This window comes from Sarcophilus harrisii, chromosome 5, assembly GCF_902635505.1.
Source record: "Sarcophilus harrisii chromosome 5, mSarHar1.11, whole genome shotgun sequence".
NCBI lineage: Eukaryota > Metazoa > Chordata > Mammalia > Dasyuromorphia > Dasyuridae > Sarcophilus > Sarcophilus harrisii.
Genome location: NC_045430.1, coordinates 147,169,262 through 147,190,653, shown reverse-complemented (window position 1 = coordinate 147,190,653; position 21,392 = coordinate 147,169,262). Strand labels below are relative to the sequence as shown.

Here is a 21,392-nt window from a genome sequence, read left to right as displayed (position 1 = left end):
GGGGTTAAGTGACTTGCCCAGAGTCACACAGCTAGGAAGTGTTAGGTGTCTGAGGTCCCTTTTGAACTCAGGTCCTCCTACTTCAGAGCTGGTGCTCTATCCACTGCACCACCTTGCTGCCCCTCAATCATTTCTTAAAACAGCATCTACAATGATTATCCAAATGACTTGGCATTATCTGTGCTCATAAGACCACATTGGTCTAAGCAATAACACTAACTTTTTCAATAAACCTTATAAGAAATTTTTGAAAAAGTATACAAAACAATTTTTTACTGTATTTTAAAGTATTAAAGAAAATGCAGTATTTGAAGGACTGAATAGTAATTTTCCTTTTGAAACAAAATTTAACTTTTTATTTTGAAGTAACATTCACTAGTTTTATGGACTTTGAAAGATAGATTTTCATACATCATTTTTTCAATGGGATAAACCTGCACTGTTTTGAGATATTCATCTATGCTGGTCTTTTTTCAAACCCATTCTTGAGTATTTACAGGTGGTTCCCACTTTTCAAAGTATTATGTTTTTAGAAACAGTATGATAAAATAGATCAAATATTCTCACAGGAAGTTTTTAAAAATTAGTTAACATAGCTGACCAAAGACTCAGCTTTAATTAAATCTTCGCAATGGCCAACTAAATATCATAATAAAGACAAAATATTACTTATTAAGTTGTTTAACTATTGCTTAGTATAAACAACCAAGCTCTTAAAATAATCAGTTGCTTCCTTGATATCTGAGAAGTTAAATTTCTACTTTGTAACTTTAGACAAAAATTGTTCAGAACCCATTTCAATTTTGTTCTTTCCATTACAAGCAAAAGTTTCCTTATAACGTATCTCCAAGACTGGAGTTTAAAGCTGATTTCTGCATCTATTATTAGAATATAACATCAGGTAGCTATATGTGAAAAGTGAAAAGAATATTAAAAACATGTCTTAATTGTAATTAAATTTACTTAAAACAGAGCATTACAAAGTCAAGTATTCTTGTTTATTCCACACATTTCAAGTCATCTATGATTTTATTTTCATTTTAACCTGCTATTGGCTTACTTTGTTTTACAATTCAAGAAAGGTATAGGACGAGGGTTGGGGGGTAGGACTAGAAGTAGGAAAGAGAAAAGCAGGACTTGTCTGATCCATTTTATATGTGAAGTATCAAGAATGAAAACTATGGTTGTGTTTCAAATGTCAATATTTGATACTTTTTTAGTTTTCAAAACTATGTATAAAGAAATTTCCTTTTTTCTCCATGTTTTTCCTTATAAATTTAAAATAGATTTGGCTACTGGATATCTGTGGTGGTGGTGTTTTTTTCCCCCCCATACTTTATAGGCTTATAAATTGAGAATTAAAAAGAACTTCAAGAGTCAATTCTTTGAACTCCAACCTCATTCCTCTACCCCATTTCACAGAGAAAAAATTGAGTCCAAAAAGCCTATTGAAACGACCACATTTAAACCGTTAAGATCTAAAATCCAAACTGGAGTCCTAAATAACATAAAATTAAAATGTGTCCATCTCTTTTTTCTTATTCATCAGGCAAGTTGTAAAAACTGCTTTAAAATATCAAGGATCCATTTAAAGGGCCAGGAAGCTCTCTAAAATGAATTTCAATTATTATCTTAGCATCACAAATTATAAGAGCTGCAAGAGCCACAAAGTCCAACCAGACCTGAACTACTGTTCCTTGTTAGTGATCATCTCTAACAAGAGGGAACTCCCATCCACTTTAGAATATCTTTGACAGGAATTTTTTCTTAGATGGAACTGAAAATTACCTCTAAAGTCTCCATCCAAATACCAGAACAGCAGAATGGCTTGGGGGTATGTGGGAAGACACCTGGTTAAATAGAGGAGGGTTGACCTTCGGAAGAACCTCCAGCTCTGAGCAAGAGACAATCTCTCTGGCCACTGTGGTTACAAGGATTGGCATTTTGAGACTCCATTAATCCACCTCACATGCAAGCTTATTTGTAGATTTGTACTATGGATCAAAATTAAGTGATTCTATTAGGGATCTTATCCCAGGCTGTATCTCATTTTTCTTGCTCTGCCTTGTCACTCTAGTCATTCCAGGCCTAGCAGTATCAATGGTAATTCTTCCTTCATGTCAAATGCCAAAAAACCGCTTGATATCAAGTAATCCCTTCATGTTAAAAGAAAAAAAGACTATGCACAGAGCATTGAGAGAAAACCTTGCCATGCTACTAAATCCACCATAGTAGTTTTTATTTTTATAAACTGATGACACCAAGACATTAAATGACTATGGTATCAAAAAATGGAAAACAATTTTTCTATGAAAAAAAAATTTCCCCTTTTAGTTTGCTACAGAGAGTCTAATAAGAGAAAATAAACCAAAGTTTGAAAAAAGTTTATTTGTATATTAAATACTAATTATGATGGTTAAACAGGTCTACATAACTGAGATTTTTCTTTATAAGAACAAGTTATTCCAATCGAGAAGCAATTTAGTTTGGAAATTTCCAATGATTAGTTGTATGTCATGTAACGAGGAGTAGCACTGAATTTGGCATATGATTTAATAACCTTATTCACAGCTTCCAAGAAATCCTTCTCAGTGGCAATTTTTCGTCGTGCTCTGATCGCAAACATCCCTGCTTCAGTGCAAACGCTTCTAATTTCAGCACCTTTCAAACATTAAAAAAAGGCAATTTAATTCAGTATTCAATAAATGCAAAGTGGACAGAATACCCAAGCACTGACCAAGACTTATTATTCACTTACCAGTGCTATTGGGACACAACCGTGCTAACAACTCAAATCTTATATCTCTTTCAACACTCATTGAACGAGCATGAATTTTGAAAATATGTGTCCGACCCTAAAAAAACAGAAATACATATTGCTTAAAAATCACAGAAACACTAGGAGATGGGGTAGGGGTAGCCACAAGTATTTCTAAAGTAAAAATAAATTTCTTACCTCCAAATCAGGTAAGCTAAATTCAATTTTTCTATCCAGTCTCCCAGGCCTCATCAGTGCGGGGTCCAAAGTATCAGGTCTGTTAGTGGCCATCAGTACTTTAATATTACCTCGAGGATCAAATCCATCCAACTGATTGATAAGTTCCAACATGGTTCGTTGTACCTCATTGTCACCTCCAGCGCCATCATCAAAACGAGCACCTAAAAAGGGTAAAAACTATTAGTCTGCATTATTGTAATCTACAAAGCATTTCTTAAAAGGTAGACACTATTCTAAAATCTGATTATATTCACTTTTTGTATATACTATGCTAGAAAAAGGCATAAAATTTTATAAAAGTGTATCCTTTACAGTAAACACAATGTAAAGCTTATAAATAAACTTAATGTATTCCTGTATTTTTGCTCCATTATCCTTTTCTTCTTCTCAAAGACAGGGCTGGGATCCCACAAATCCAACAAAAATGCTCCAAACTCACCATGGAATATTATACTTAATATTCAAATACAACAAAAACCTTATTAAAGGACTATTAGGAATAATTTTCCTCCTTTCTTCCCCCTGAAGAATATATCAGCTTACATGTCTTATAAAGTAAATCTTATTTTAATGTGAAGCTTTCTTCAACTTAAAGTTCCTATAAGTCAGTGAATTTGAAATGGCCTGATAAATAAAATTTTAATTTCCAAATTATTTTTATTATGGAATATCTGAATATATATCTGGATACCATTATAGCATGGAAGTCCTGTAAAAAGTCTATTACCTATTACCAAAGTCTAAGGACCAATGTTGTTTTACTTTCCTAAATTAATGAACCATCTCCCCCATGATACAGTGGAAGGAGTTCTAATTCTTCCACTTTACTACTGTAGTTAGTATAAATTGGGGGGGGGGGAGAGAATGGGAGAGGTTTTGAACTAAATGGTCTTCAAGGTGCTTTTTAGCTCTAAATCTATAATCTTAGCATCTTTTAAATTTTCTAATATAATAGAATATTGTTATAAAACAACTAAGAACTTTGGACATATCTCAGCTTAAGTCAGATGTGGCCCTTTTTCATCATAATAAATAGTTCTCGAAAGCTCTTAATTTCTTTATGTAATAAACTAAATTCCAAAGAGAAAAATGGTGTAACTTTTAAAAATTAATAGTGAAAAAGTATTCCAATCACATAAGCATATAGCTATACATACTAGAATTAAATCATGTTCTTTGAAATATAACTACACACAAAAAAGTCAAATGTAAATTAATTTGTAAATTAGACATTACTAAAACTGTGCCCAACATTCATGTTACACAGACCCACTGTTAAAATTATTCTCACTATTAAGCAACACTGGGATGGTGCATGGTATACTAATCCTAGTATTAAGAGTCTAGGATATTGAGAAGAAAAATATCTTTCTCTATATCTGTTTCAAAAAGCTTATCTAAAAATAGAGTATTTATTACTACTGGGCTTATATCCCAAAGAGATTTTTAAAAAGGGAAAGGGACCTGTATGTGTTAGAATGTTTGTGGCAGCCCTTTTTGTAGTGGCCAGAAACTGGAAACTGAGTGGATGCCCATCAATTGGAGAATAGCTGAATAAATTGTGGTACATGAATATTATGGAATATTATTTTTCTGTAAGAAATGACCAATAGGATGATTGCAGAAAGGCCTGAAGAGACTTACATGAACTGATGTTGAGTGAAATGAGCAGGACCAGAAGATCATTATTTACTTCAACAACAATACTATATGATGATCAATTTTGATGGACCTGGCCCACTTCAACAATGAGATGAACCAAATCTGTTCCAATAAAGCAGTAATGAACTGAACCAGCTACACCCAGGGAAAGAACTCTGGGAGATGACTATGAACCACTACATAGAATTCCCAATCCCTCTATTTTTGTCCGCTTGCATTTTTGATTTCCTTCACAAGCTAATTGTACACTGCTTCAAAGTCCGACTCTTTTTATACAGCAAAATAACTGTTTGGACATGTATACATATATTGTATTTAACTTATACTTTAACATATTTAACATTTATTGGTCAATCTGCCATCTGAGGGAAGGGGTGGGGAGAAGGAAGGAAAAAGTTGGAACAAAAGGATTTGCAACTGTCAATACTGAAAAATTATGCATATATTTGTAAATAAAAAGCTATATTAAAAAAATTTTTTTAAATAGAGTACTGTATTTTTACATATATAATTCTCTTAAAATATTATTTTCACAGCTGTATGATCTTATAAGTGAGCTCATAAACAAGTAAAAATATAGTAATTACGATACCATAAAAATTTTTATATTTCAACCTAGTGACTCTTGCAAATTCTGACCCCAAAATAGTTTTCTTAAATGTTACTCATACCTCCAATAGCATCAATTTCATCAAAGAAAATAAGGCAAGCCTTTTTGGTTCTGGCCATTTCAAACAGCTCACGTACCATTCGAGCTCCCTAATAAGAAAAAAATGAGTTGAGACACATAATTAAGAGTCAGCGTAATAAAACCTTATGTATAACCTAACAAAAACAGTGCTTCCATTTTTGCAATGCTACAAAAAATATCTTATCAAAACTCCGCTAAGGCCCAGGTATGACAGTCTTTTTCCAGGATTCATCCATTCATGCACATGGCAATACTATCTTCAGGAGCAAGCCACCTATAAAAGCAGGCAATACCCCATAAATCTGAAACAGTTCAGATTAATGTCCCTTTAAAAAAATAGAGAAAAACCCACACTCTTGCCAAAAGTCCCCTTGAAGAATTACCTATGTAATTTTTAGTAATTAGTAATAGAAGCTATTTCCCTTTGCATTATTCTCAATCCCCATATAAAGTATATTCCTGAATTCACAAATGGAACACTGCAACACAGCCTATTCAAAAAAACAATGTTAAAGAACAAAGAGCCCAGGCTAGAATTTTTAATATTTTATAGAAATAAAATGATTGCCAAGAGTAAGATCTTACTTTAATCCCTTTCCCCTTGTTCTTGTATTGCATTTTTGGTATGTTTGCTCAATACCAGCATCCTTCAACTGTATGCAAGATATCATGCACTGTTTCAAAATTACTGGAAAGTACAGTTAATGAAAGCAGTGTAGTTTCTGAGCTATTTAACTACCACAATGCAATCATCAAACATTCATCACTTGTCTTGTCCCAGGCTTATAAGAATGACTCAGGTAAGTAGTTTTTCTTTTTTTATACTTTGCATTATAAAATCTCATGCCTTATCTGCTGCTGCTTTGTTCATTATTATTAATTCACTTTACCTCTCCAACATATTTCTGTACAAGTTCAGATCCAATAACTCGGATGAAGCAGGCATCTGTCCTGTTAGCCACAGCACGAGCACAAAGAGTCTTGCCCGTGCCTGGGGGACCAAAAAGAAGCACACCTTTGGGGGGTTCAATACCAAGATTAACAAATCTCTCTGGCTGCAAAGACAAAAATTTCATACTAGTGTGTAAAAGGGAATTTTGTATATACTTATTTTTAAAATTTACGTACTTGATCTAAATGAGAAATTTTGTCTACTTCCTGACCTCAGAATCAAAGAGTTGCCACATATTATATAATCTATATAACATAGTAAAGTTGTTCTCACTGTTCACAAGGTCATGGTAAAAGAAGTTTTAAAACTTTATCTAACATTTCATGCTAATTTTGATAAAATTATAACAGAAAAATTAGTACATTTTCTTTAAGTAATTACCATGAAGACAGCATAGCTTCAAATAATGTTCAATTTTCTAGCTTATTATTATTTTACTACATCTAATCTTCTGATATAATTTAAACCCATTTACGACTGCTTCCTTTAGATCAGTTACTGGTATTGTTCCACAATAACTGAATCCCTGATTCAATATATTAAAAGGTAGGTAAGTTCATAGTTTGTCATCTTTACAAAAACAATTGCTTCAATTTTTCATCATATGCTCTCTTCTCAAAATCTTTAAATCTTCTCCTTGCTTTCATCTGGATTTTATTTTATTTTCTTCTCTATTTCAAAAGGATGTTTATTTTCTAAAAATTATTTACACCATGAAGAAAGAAATCTTAATTACAGAGGCCCCCCTCTAAATGCATATGTTCAATTATTACTTCATACAAAGTAATTTAAAGCTTAATAGAATTACACTTACATGAAGCAGTGGGGTTTCAACTACTTCTCTTAGTTTCTCAATCTGCTCTTTGCAACCACCAACATCACTGTATGTGACATCAGGTTTTTCTTCCACCTAACACAGAAAAATACACAATCTATTTTAAAATTTCATTGATGTTTAATTCTGAAATGAATAGACCCAAATAAATATAGACCAATAACCCAAAAGCAAGACTTGAAGGAAGTAAGGACTTTAATAATAATAAAACACTGCCTTGGAACTCCCAAACAATCTAAATTTTACAGTATTGTTAGGAATAGGAAACTATGTAAGCTAATCAGTACTTTGCAAGGCACCACTTTTTTCAGACTACTTTGCAAAACTATTTAACAGAAGGCTCACAGATTTTGTTTTAGTGTATATATGTGAAAAGTCCACTAGTTACAAATTTCAAAAATCTTCATGATGAATGTAATTGTAGCTCAAAGAAAGTGAAATTCTTTACTCTCCCATAATAACTTACCTGCATCATGGTAACTGTTGGGTCAATCTTCGGAGGCAGGGGAATATGAATTTGATATTTATTTCTGTCCACACTGAGGGGGGAAAAGAAAAACCCTTATTCAGACATCTTCTAGTTAAAACAGAGAAGAGTCAGGAAAAAAAGCTCCAACATGCCTGTATTGAGCTATAACATGGTTTGGTAGACTAAATACAGATAAAGGAAAGAAAGCATAAATCAATAGAAAAAAAAAGGAAAAATCAATAGATTTTGCCTTAGGCAAATCAATCAAATCTCCATTTGTTTATTGTGGCAGTCATAATCCTGATGCCGACGCCTTTTACTATAACTAATTATAACTAAAATTTTATGTTGAAATATATATTTGTTTAATGAGCAATCCATACAAGCTGATATTTCTTAATATTTTAATATCATTTTACTTCTGCATAGCACTTTAAAAACTTTTAATATGAGTTTGTTATCTATTATTTGTCATCTTTATAACAACCCTTTAAGAAAATTAAGGCAGAAATTAAAAAAAAAACAAAAAACAATTAAATGGCCTTCCCAAAATCATTCACTTCTAACTACTACAGCATAAGAGCACCAAAATCCTTTTATGCTATCCCACAAAACTATGGGATTTAGATTAGGTCAAACTATCTAAGTGACTTGGCAAATGAAATTACAAATTCTTTATCCTTAAACTCTGTTCTTCTATCTTTTTGATATCTAGAATGATCAGTGAGATGTAACCAATCAGCTTGGAGATAAAGGAATGGGAAACAAAAATAGGATTTCAGTTGACCAAATATTTATTAACCATCTTACCGCATGTTTGTGGGTATGCAAAGATGAAAAACAGCACAGTCCCTGCCCTCAAGGTACTTATCATTCCAATGGTGGGGTATGATAGGAAGGAGACTGTAACTCATCTACTATAAAGCATGACATGAGATCAAAGGAAAGATCTACGCAAAATGCTATAGGAGCACTTTCAAGGAGAAAGAAAAGAAATAAGTATTTAGTAAGTGCCTTTAATCTAGTTCACTGGATCTTCAAAACAACCTTGAGAAACAGATGGTATTATATAATTCCTACCTTACAAATGAAGAAACTGAGATAAATGGCAGTTAAATGACTAGCTCAGGGTTACACACTAAGTTTCTGAGGACAAATTAAGAGTCTTTGTGATTTGAGGATCAGAGTTCAGTCCCCTGCAGCAGGACCTTTATCATGTGGAGGTTAAAGGAAGTCTCTTAGAAAAGGATCTGAATCAGAATTGGGGGGGGGAGGGGAGTTATTTCAAAGAGGCAGAAATTGTGTTTACTATTGGCAAGGCTATACCTTGAATAAATATGTACAAACATATTTATTATTAATAAAAGACAAGAATACACAGAATAAAACTGAGATATTTTTCAGTCTGGCTGAAAAATGGTACATGAAGGAGAATAATATAAAATATGGCTAGAAAGGTTGGAGGCAGAATATAAAGATCTTCTATACCAGATTAAGAAGTTTTGGATTTTATAGAGGCAATAAAATCATTAAAGGCTTTTTCACAAAAGACATGATATAGTCAGACCTATGCTGATCTTGAAAAAATGACATTGTAAAGGAAGAATCAGAAGATTTAGCAACTGATTGGATATAGGGGATAAAGAAGAAGAAAAGATCAAAACTTATCCAGGTTTTTTGAGCCTGGGTGATGAGGGTATCAGCAAGAGAAAATATCAGAGTAGGGAGGAAAAACTGGGGATGAATTCAGTTTTAAGCAGGTCAAATCTCAGGTGCCACCAGAACATTTATTTAAAATTAAAATATCCAACAGATGAAGATGTGGCACACAAGGGAAAAGATTAGAGCTGAATATGCAGATTCAGAAGCCATGTTCATAGGAATGACTAGGTACAGAGAAGAAGGATGTGGAGAACCATTAGAGATACAACCACCTAAGAGGTCAAGAAACGCAGCAATCATTAAAGAAAAGACTAGATGATCAGAATGGAAGGAAAACCAGGAGAGAGTAAACTTTTGAAAGTTAAGGGGCTAATTAATGGGATCAGATGCTAGAGGTCAAAACAGATAAGGAATGAGAAAAAGTCATTTAAAAAGTAGTACTAGTCTACTAGAATCATAGTCAAAGTTCTCATGGGTTTTAAAGTTGTTTGCTTTTACAGTATTGTTGTTACTAAATAGTTCTCCTGGTTATGCTAATTTCATTCTTTCTCCAATTGATAAATGGTCAAAGGATATGAACAATTTTCAGATGATGAAATTGAAACTATTTCTACCCAAATGAAAAGGTGTTCCAAATCATTATTGATCAGAGAAATGCAAATTAAGACAACTCTGAGATACCACTACACACCTCTCAGATTGGCTAAGTTGACAGGAAAAGATAATGATGAATGTTGGAGGGGATGTAGGGAAACTGGGACACTGATGCATTATTGGTGGAGTTGTGAACAAATCCAACCATTGTGGAGAGCAATTTGGAACTATGGTCAAAAAGTTGTCAAACTATTCATATCCTTTGATCCAGTGGTGTTACCACTGGGTTTATATCCCAAAGAGATATTAAAAAAGGGAAAAGAACCCGTATGTGCAAAAATGTTTGTGGCAGCTCTTTTTGCAGTGGCTAGAAACCGGAAATTGAATGGATGCCCATCAATTGGAGAATGGCTGAGTAAACTGTGGTATATGAATGTAATGAAATATTATTGTTCTATAAGAAATGACTAGTAGGATGAATCCAGAGAGGCTTGGAGAGACTTACATGAACCGATGCTAAGTGAAATGAGCAGAACCAGGAGATCATTATATACTTCAACAACAATACTATATGAGAATCAATTCTGATGGAAATAGCTATCTTTAACAATGAGAGGATCCAAATCAGTTCCAATTGATCAGTAATGAACAAAACCAGCTGCATCCAGCAAAAGAACACTGGGAAATGAGTGTGGACCACAACATAGCATTTACACTCTTTCTGTTATTGTTTGCTTGAATTTTTGTTTTTCTTCCCAGGTTATTTTTACCTTCTTTCTAAATTCGATTTTTCTTGTGTAGCAAGACAACTGTATAAATATGTATATGTATACTGGACTTAACATATACTTTAACATATTTAACACATATGGAACTACTTGCCAGCTAGAGGAGAGGGTGGAGGGAAGGAGGGGAAAAGTTGGAACATAAGTTTTTTCAAGGATCAGTGTTGAAAAATTACCCATGCATATGTTTTGTCAATAAAAAGCTATTAAAAAAATTCATTCTTTAACAATTAATAAAATTTTTCAAAATTATTCATTTTTATAATCCTAGTGTATAGTATTAACTGTTCAATGACAAAATGTGATCCATTACAAAAAGATGATGAATTCAGAGTACAGAATATAAACATACATACCATACAGAGAAATGTATGTGTATATATGTATTTATCTATATAAGCATCAAGGATTTTTTTTATTTGGCTATGCTTATATTACAAGAAATTTGTTTTTCTTTTGTTTTCCTAATGAGGTAAGGAGTGGGAAGGGAAAAAAATCTATATTATTTGTTCATTTTTTAAAAAATAAAGACAGGAATTGTTGCCACAGAATTGGAATGCTGCATATACTTTTAGATAAGGCAAGTGTATTGTTAGGTTTATTTAAATGTTTTAGTTAGGAGAGAATCTCTCATGAAGTAGCGATGGCCTGTAAATGTTTGCAATGCAAAAGCAAAACATTTCAGTAATACATATTTAGAGAAAAAGCCACTGGTGACCTTGGAGAGAAGACTTTTTATAGAATGATAAGACCCTTAAGAAAATTGAAGGAGTTTAAAAACTTTGTGGTAAAGAAACAGAAGCAGCAAAGGAAGGGGGAGACTCAACTGTAGTATTTCAAAGATAATTTTGGGTGTACAATGCCTTGAATAAATTCAATCAAAATAAAATGTGCACGCCATCACAGTACCTTTAGTGAAAGAAGAATACATCTTAACAGACATCTTACCCAACTCTCATTCCTTCTTCAATGTCAGTAGGTGCTACCTGATCACTGAGGTCCACCACAAATTTGGCAAATTGCTTCACATTGATAATGTATTTTGGGTCCTCTGAATCGGCATTGATTATCTTTGTACACCTAGCACAGAAATATTTATGATTACAGCAAGAAAAGGATGCCATACTACAAGTGAATTCTATACTATGAATATACCATACAAAAGTAAATTGAGACCTGAAGGTACGACTACTGCTCACAGTAATAGAAAACTAAATTGTAGAGTTAAATGAAGCAAATTAAGATCAAAGGAATCATTTTCTCAAGATATCTCATATCAGACAATGTGAAACTCAAGGTTACTCATCCTATTGGCAGCAGTTCTTAAAAGCCTGAAATACCTCAAGTGCTTTACATTTATCACTTGGACTTTATAACAACTCTGGAAGTAGGTATTGCAGTTATTAACATCCTCAGTTTACATATGAAATTAATATCAGAGAGACTTACTTAGTGGTATATACACTATTATATAGATAGTATCAGAGGTAGAAATAAAATCCAGATGTACCTCTCCGGCCTATATTTCTCTCTACCTTAGTTGACACTGCCTCTCCTCATGTCACACAGCTATTCTTTGTAACAGGAAAAATCATTATATGTGTATATTTGTAATAATGAATAAAGTATTTGCTACATTCCCACAATTCCTTTTATCCAGAGAAAATAATAAAAATAAACACAAACTTTATAAAACAAAAGCTACTCTACAAACTCATGTTCACCTGACCAACAAATCAAAACTATATCTGTATAGACAATTTTTCTATTCTATTTTACTAAAAAGTTTCACTATATAAAATTTCTCAAGACTGCTAAATCACATAGAAAAAATTCCTTTATGTTACCAGGTCCCAAGTGCCACCTCCAAAGAATTTTTGTAGAAAGCTTCACTTCTGGGATTTAAATGAAAAACTCTTAACAGGCAATGTTGTTATATGTCAAGACTTTGTGAAATCTAACAGATTTATCTTTAAACAAAATTAATCAGATACACATCAAGATTGGCATTACTACCTTGCAACCTGTAGTGGCTGTTCACTCTGAAGAGTCTGTTTATCTGCAGCCAAATCCCAAAGAGCTGGGGGAGCCAGGCCAGTGTCTGACTCTTTAATACCTAGAAAAGAAACATTAAAGTCATTTAAAAGTATTATATTAACCTGCTCTGAAACAAGTATAAAACCATATTTTAGAGTTAAATTTAAAATATGGAATTGTAATATTTATTATATTCCAAATAACATAAAATAACATCATAATAAGATAAACTCTGTATAATAAAAAATTATTTCCATGCCTTAAACAATAGTCTATTAGAATATTATCAAGATTCATCTGCTAAAGTCTACTAAACTAGGATTTGATCTGGAAAATATCTATCTTAAGGCAAGTAGCTGTATTATAAATACATAAGCAATGTAAATAGTTACATAGGACAGTAAAACAGACTGGTAGATTAAATAATATGAGATTCAATTTGTTAAAAAAAAAAAAAAAAAAAACCAGAATCCAGAAAATACACATTTAATGAAAACAAATCCTGAGGTCAAATACTTATTCACACACCATTCTGAAGAAAGGGAAAGGAGGGAACATACCAGTGAGCTCATTGATTTTCTTAAGAAGTTGCTGGATGTCATCTTCTACTTGTTTGATCTGTCTAGAATAAGTGCTTTGGCCCTGAAAGAGGAAAGTAATTCTAATTAGTATAAACAACTAAAACTTATAAACTATAACTAAAAAACTAACTGGGGATGTGGAGGTCTATGACAATATTATTTGTTATTACCTCTAAGGTTATAAGACTGACAATATAATATCTGTATCATTTTCATACTATTTCCTACAACTTCAAATACACTCAAATCCTCTCTTATTCAAGGTTATAAACAAAAAACTGCCCAACTATTTATCAAAAACCAAAGATATACATCAACATATGCAAATTAGGCAAAGATATACAACATACAGAAAAATGATCTTTCATCTTTGTATTATTAATGTAAAAATCAACATCTACTGTGTAAATTATTTCAAAATCCATTCAATGCAGAAACACATAGCCCTAATTATATATAGTAGGAAGTAATTTGTGTAATAATTTATAAAGCAAGACAATAAATTCTTATTCTGAGCTACTTATAAAATCTCAATACTTGACTTGTGATATGATTAGATACAATTCATAAATCTATAAACATTTTCATATCCTCTTTTTTTCCCCAAACCCCCTCTACCACCGAAGACCTAATGGTCAAAAGGCAAGCCAATCCAAAAGTAAAGTTAATTCCCATAATGAATAGTATGAGCCCGGATAATAGTGTTATCACGGTGGTTAAGGTTTAGTTCCAACATAGCAATCAACAACATTTTTAGTTTTCACGTTAGAACATAAAAACTGCCATTGCCATGTGTCACATATACATGGCTCATCTAGCCTAATGGTTCTCAAAATATGGTCTGAGGTTGATAGATTCCTTAAAGAGATCTACAAAGCAGAAACAACTATTATAATACTACTAAGACCTTGCTTGACTCTCTTTTATTATGTTACCATAAAATGGGTTTATTATTATTTTTTAATGAATATTATGAAAATGTCTCAGTTTTAGTTTCTAATGCAGTAAACATTGATAGTTATAACGCATATAAACAAAAAAGTTCTTTGAGGTTCTCAATAATTTTTAAGAATTTAAAGAGGTCCCGAGACCAAAAAGTTTGAATTGACCTCTAAGGTCAACACTGGAAGCTAAGAGACTATTGCTATTTTCTTTTAATACTCCCACTATGAGACTATTTCTTTTATCTGTCTAAACCTTCTTTAACCTATATTTTTAGCTTATACCACCACTTACGAAAGAATTCCACACATGTGAAGCAATATTACTTTGTCTCTTTCAAACTTCAAAATGTTCCCTTGTTCTAGTCATCCTGAACTCAGTGGTCATCATCATTACTTTACCTCCATTCCCAGTTCCCCACTCCCACATGATTCCATAGTCTCATATCATATCCCTTCTGTTTTTGTTCCTTCAGAATGACAAGTCTAGAAACTTCTTAGTCTATCAATATATAGAAGTCTTCCATGACTTCCTATAAACCCTTAATCCTGCACTTGGCATTTCATCATGCATTCTCTTTTCCTGTTCATCTATACTTTATGTTATCTGTAATTTTGTCAGTGGCAAAAGATACTCTATCCATCAAAGCAGATCACATATACCTTAATTATAAAACAATCTTCAAGAGCTGCTGTAACCAAAAAGATCCATCACTCTGTGATCAACCTAATAATAAGCCTCACCAAGTTTATCTAAACTGGCTCTCAGACACAATATACTTGTATGCTATTACCAAGTCTATACACAAAATCTTTCCAGCTTAGTAAACTCTGCCAAAGAACAAATTCTTCTGCCACAGCCTACAAAGACCCAATGTGATCTTACAATAATCATCAGAATAGGACTTTAAAGAATTCCAGTTAATTTACAAAGACACTAAGACTAATCTTGTAATTGATACCTAGAGCAACTCTTTACTTTTCTATATATAGAGAGAAGTATTAATTCTCTAGAATTTGTTTACTATCTCATAAAGTCTCTTCAATCTCCACAACAATATTGCACCATCAATGTTTTCATGTAGAATTCAGGCAAAGACTTTTTTGGAAATTTGTTATATCCACAGGCATAAAATTCCCTTCAAAAAATACTTATCAGTGAGCCAGGCATGATTCCTCCTTATAAATATCTTACCTTCCTTTCAATAAATGCCATGCCATTCGTCCTACATTATTTTGGAGTAAGAATTTAATAATCATTCCCTTTATTAAAGAACCCATCACTTTTTTTATTCTTTGTTACAAAGGATGCCTTACTGAGAGGGGAAACACAAGCGGGAAGGGAGAAGATAACAGACACCAACAACCACCTTTTAAAAGAGTCTGTCCAACACAAAAGTTTCCAAGATGACATCTGGAAACCCTTTATTCATTATTAACTTAGTAATAAAGTAAGTAATGATAAGGATTATTTGCCAGAATGCAAATAGGACAAAAAAATCTGTTGTTCTTGGGGGAGAGGGGGAATCCATTATTCTGATAAGCTTATTCTACAAAAATCATTGAGATCTGACTTAGGACATTTTTCAAAATTTTTTAAATAGAATAATCTCTGATATAAAAGACTAAGAATTTATTCAATAAAATTACTTTCAAGATCTGCCATGAGCCATCTATAAATTTACTTTCATCCATATTGAAAAAATATAGTTTTTAATCGATAAAAACTCAAGAGAAAATATTCAAAAATCATTTTCAAACATACAACTGAAAAATTAAATTTCCTTTCCTTATTATCCACATCCACACTTACTGAAGACAGTAACCATATTACAATTCTGAGTTACACTTAACATGTAGGAATGTTACAGTAATACAAAGAACTTACGTAAGTTTTCAACAAGGCAATATCACCCTCATCCAGCGCTGAAAGGACAGAGACAGTATGTTAGCTTTAAGATCAAAAAACATGTCCTTTTTTTTTTTTAAGGATCTCATTTCAAGATTAAAAAAAAAATTCCTTGGAATTTGAATGGGATTTCATGAAAAAACTGGATACAATAAATCTAAGGATACATTTTCCTTTAAATATGATGCACATGCATAAAACAATGATTACAGTTACCATTCAATTATTAGAGGTAGATAATGAACTCAAAAGAGTTGGCTGACCAATTCCAGGGCACAAGTCTCCAGGTCAAAGGAAACTTCTTAGGTTCTCAGATTCAGAAGATGCTTCCAAGAGAAAGCAGGAAATATGAAATAGGAGCTGGAAGAAGCACTCCTCTTAAAATGTTAGGAGTTAAGAGTTATTTAAATGTAGGAGATATAAGGCCATGGTGAAAGACAGGAGCACATGAAAAATACAATGTGTAAGGAATGATTTTTTTAAATCAATTAACTAAAAACCTGGAGAAGACAAAATAAGTTAGTGGACATTATCCCCAAATCAAGAGAAATCAAAAATCATTCCTCGTTTCTAAATATATCATAATCTCTCAAAGAAAAAAATAATAAAAGAAATTAGTTCTACTAATGAAGTGTGAGGCATTGGGTAAGCCATGTTGTAACAACCTCTCTGGGAGTTTCCTCTCCTCATTTGTAAAATTCCCAGATTTAGGGATGGGGGTTTGTAGTAGAGGAGTCTTTAGGGTCCCTTCTACTCTAACTTGCAGGATTCTAGCCAAATTCATTTTGACCGGAGAAAAAATAGCACAAAGAAAGCAATTTTCCAAACACTTCCATGAAAAGTGGTCTTTTTCAAAGCTCTGGGGAATAGACGGTGGGATTGTAATGAAAAGATCGGTCCTCAACAGAGAATAGAGTCCCCAGAAAACCCCACTGACTCTCCACGCCAGCCAGTAACAGCTTTCCCCTGAAGCCCTCCCCTAGCACCTGACCCTCCCACACTGGCAGGTCAAACAGTCCCAGATCCGGGTCCCCTCACCCACCGCCAGGCCACGAGGGCCGGGAGAGAGACCCCGTGGTCCTCCCGCTTCCTAGCAGGGCTCGGCGCCCAGGGGCCGCTTCATTAAACTTTGCTGAATAGGAATGAATTAATGATGACCCCGGAGTTGGAAGGGACCTCAGAATGGGGTTTGCCCGGCCGCTCTCGGCGGGTCAGGGAGCGCGACGGCGTCGGAGCCGCGGCCTGGACCCAAACACCCCAGACTCGCCCCCCCTTCCCCAGGCAGACCGGCGACAGACCCCTCCCGTCTCCCGTCTTCCCTGCCCCCTGCCCGCGCGGCTCCGCTCCGCCGACCTCGAATGGGCTTATCGTCCTTCTCCTCCTCTTTGGTTTTCCGCTGATCGGCTCCCAAATAATCCGGCATTTTGGGAATCGTAGCTACCTCGGTTCCTAGGAACGATTACACAGCAGCTTCCTCTACTTCCGGGAGTGCCACCCCATTTCCGGTCCCCCTGCGGAACTGGTGCTTCAAGTCTTCGGTCCCGCGCACGGGCGCGGCGGGCCCCGGCGTGTTTGGGGAGGAGTTTAAATAGGCCTCCTGCACTTGGGATCACCCCGAGATTCTCCCATTCTTTCTGTCTGGGATTGGCCAACCCTGGTCCCGGGAGTCTTAGTATCAAGCTTGATGTTTTCCAGAGAAGCTCTTTTTGACCCCATGTCCGAACCCCCTCCCTAACACTCCGCGCTGCCCCACAGGGCTATCCCTGTAGGGAGTGAGCTTCTCAGTGTCGGAGGTCTTCTAGCAAAGACCGGATGGCCATTTGTCGTCAGTGATCTGGCATTCATTCAGCCGCTATTGTGTGCCAGGCACAGTGCCGAGCGTGGGGATACAAGGAAAGGAGAGGAGAAAAAACGGCTCAGTCTAACGGAGGGGGGAGGGGGGGATGGAGCGCAGGCGAAGAAATAAGTAAATCGGAAAACATTTACGGAATAAAAAATACAAAGATAAAAGTGAAACACGAACTTAAATTCCAAGCTGAATTTTTCATCCGGCACCAGGGGGCCAAATAACATATTAATATTGATGATGACTATTGTATTGCTTTGGTCTTTTGTTTCAAGATGCTTGTATTTAAATTTTCTTGGTTACCCTGGTGACATGTAAATTTCTATTCTCAAAACTAGTCCGTTATGAGACCTTTAAGTAGTTTGATCTATAAGGTGACATTGATCGTACCTGACTTAATGTACTTAAGCAGTTATGGGAAAACTTTTATTGCATTGCTTGAAAGTAGCCTTGTGTGACTGGAAAACTTGATCATCTCCCTATGCTGTTTAGAAAACCATTAACCAGGAACCTAAGTTATACTCACCAGAAACTAAGATTCAAAGATTGATGCAAGGAGTTTTCTCTAAGGACTTCTAACCAGGTCCTTCTGGCTTACTTCCACAAATGCCAGACTTTTTTTCCTGGATCTTCTGAAGCAAGCCCCTATTGCTGAATGGATAGCAGAACCCCTTGGGGACCTCAGAGTCCATATAGTATGGACTCAGAATCTTCTGACATCCAGATGAGACAGCTGTCTCAAGATTCCAGATAATGGCTGAGTACACTGTCCTAGTTTTTGTTTTTTGTTTTTGTTTTTTTCCCTTTCTTCCCTTTTATTGTATATCTCAACCACCAAGATCCTGATTCAAGCATTATTTGCCATTTTCTCCCTCTACATTCTTAGGCTTTTTCTCTTTTCTTCTTGCAATGCTGGTAATGATAGTTGAGGCATACTTCCATGTGCAGGGAATTAATTCACTATTCAAAATCTTGTTTTGGTTTAAGTGGCCTCTCGTGGCCTCTCCTTTATTGGTCGTAAGGAAAGATGTTTTTTGAGACTCTCTCCCTTTGGCCAAAAGGGGGAAATTTCAAGATATTAGGAGAGATCTTATTTTTCCAGATCTAAGACCCTGTAAGCAGGTTGTGCCCTCAGCTTAGCATATCAACAACCTTTTGTGCTCACCTTCTGCATGATCTCACCTGGCAAAATGTATTGCTTTTACTATGTGTTCTCTGAGGGATTTATGATTTTCATATTACTCAATATCTATTTAGATTTATTGGAGTTGCCTTATTTCCCCAGGACTTGAAAGTCAGAAGCAGCCAATGTTATGTGGCAAAAAGGCATCAATCAAATCTTCTGACACTCTGAACAACTGCAATGCTAGTAACTATACCAGGTGCTGCATTCCTGTTCCTGCCATGATCGCTCTAGTTCTGTACCCTGCTGACCAATCACAAGGCTCAGTGACCAGTAAGACGAGATAATCACTGTAGGGACTGTCTCCACAGAACCCAAAAATGCCTGTATAATCTCCAGAATGCCTCTGTGAACTTGTCATGTGAACTGTTTACTCAAGACTTAAGAATGACTGTGTTCTGGTCCCACCTCTGGTGGTTTGCATTCTTCAAAGCCCTACCCTTGCCACAAACCACAGGCCTTCCTTCCCAGGAGGACTTCTTTTTGCAGACTTGTTTTCTTCACTCTGAAATTCTGTTTGATTCTTGACTCTCCTGTCTATGGCTAGCTCCAACAACCCGCAGGTTAGATTGTAATCCAGTGAATGGTGCTTAGCACTATGTGTGTAAGCACAATTTAAGTGATAGTTTTTATTAATATTATTTAAGCTTTTATTATGCACAGCCACATGCAAGTCACTGTACTAGCTATCTCAGATACAAAGGCAAAAAAGAAAAGTAATAGAAGAGGCCTTCAAGTTAAGGAGGGATGACCACTTGTCAGAAATGTTAATGGAAAGGATATTTATTGAGGTAGTATTTGAATTCGAGGATCTCTGAAGTATTGCCCAACTCAGATATTCTATGATATTTGATATTGGTTTTGGTTCTGTTATAGATAGTGACAAAGGAATTTTTTAAGGGTATACTTATGTGTCAATCACTGTCAGATTCTGGGGAAGACAAAAACTTGGAAATGATTCCTATTCTCATGGGCCTAGTTCACAATTTAGTAGGAAATGAGTCACATACAGATAAATATCACCTGATAAATGAATTTGAAAAGGAAGAGAAGCAAAGACAGAAAGGGAAGGAAAAATTATGGGGATCTTAAAAGATTTCACCAGAACATGTACTCTGTTTTAAAGAATGGGTAGGGATTCAACCTGTTCCCAAAGGAAAGAAGTATACTCCAGGCAAAAGCAAGGAGTTTTTTCACTACTGTGTATGTTTGGGGGATAGCTAGTATTTATGTCTGCAAACTAATATATCCTAAAGATAGTGATATGATTTGCATATGAAATAAGGCTACAAAGGAACCAGATTTAGAGTGTCTCTAATGTTATCAGCAAGCATTGCTGGGGATGGAAAGAGGTAAAAACAGTACCTGAGGAAATAATATGCTAGCAACAATGTACAATATATTCAGAATAAAATAGAAATAATTTCAGAGGGATTGCAATGGAATTAAGGGAGATTGGGAAAACCTTGAAGATGATGGGACTTTACCTGGAAGCCAGGAGGTAAAGATGAGAAAGAAGAGAATTTCAGTTAAGGCAACAGTATGGGAAAATGTCTAGAATTGGGACTGTTTAGTTCAAGAAAGGAGCAAGGAACTAGTATCACTAGAATGCATAAAAAGAGAACTGAGGTATATTATAACAACAACTTAGGTGAAAAGCAGTCAAGTTATAAAAGGCTTTAAGAAGTCAAACAGGATTTTATATTTGGTCCTGGAGGTAATAGGAAGTTTTTTACATATTTCTCTATATGAGTCATGTTGAGAGAGAAAAATCAGAACAAAAGAGAAGAATTGTGAGAGGGGAAAAAAAAACAAAAGAAAGGGAAAAGATGAGAATAGTATGTGTTGATCCACATTTAGTCTCCATCATTCTCTTTCTGGATCTAAATGGTATTTTCCAAACCAAAGTTTATTAGGATCTCCAAACTTCAGAGAAAAACCAACTATCATAATTGACCATCACACAATCTAGTTGTTGCTGTGTACAGTGTTTTCCTGGTTCTGTTTGCTTCATTCAGCATCCAGTTCATGTAAATTTTTCCAGCTTTTTCTAAAATCAGTCAGTTTGTCATTTTTTTTATAGAACAATAATATTTTCATTTACCATATCTTAATCATTCCCAAATTGAAGGGCATCCATTCATTTTCCAATTCTTTGCCACCACAAAAAGGGCTATTGCAAACATTTTTGCCCATGTGAGTCCTTTTCCCTTTTTTATGATCTCTTTGAGATTCAGACCCAATAAT

General features: G+C 34.7%; 1 protein-coding gene across 2 annotated transcripts; it reads right to left on the bottom strand.

Moving 5' to 3' along the window:
* Positions 1–2,365: 2,365 nt before the first annotated feature.
* Positions 2,366–17,904, bottom strand: PSMC2 (proteasome 26S subunit, ATPase 2). 2 transcript variants are annotated; one of them, XM_003771478.4, is made up of 12 exons: positions 17,470–17,904; positions 16,096–16,133; positions 13,246–13,327; positions 12,665–12,764; positions 11,597–11,728; positions 7,605–7,677; positions 7,118–7,213; positions 6,242–6,406; positions 5,332–5,419; positions 2,957–3,159; positions 2,759–2,855; positions 2,366–2,661 (listed from the first exon to the last, which is right to left on the bottom strand). In XM_003771478.4, exons 1-12 carry the CDS (start codon positions 17,537–17,539, stop codon positions 2,504–2,506), a joined length of 1,302 nt encoding a protein of 433 aa, XP_003771526.1. In that variant the 5' UTR covers positions 17,540–17,904; the 3' UTR covers positions 2,366–2,503. The 2 variants fall into 2 exon arrangements, with proteins under 2 accessions (XP_003771526.1, XP_031794561.1); XM_031938701.1 differs by having other exon boundaries at positions 17,558–17,866.
* Between the last annotated feature and the right edge of the window lie 3,488 nt (positions 17,905–21,392).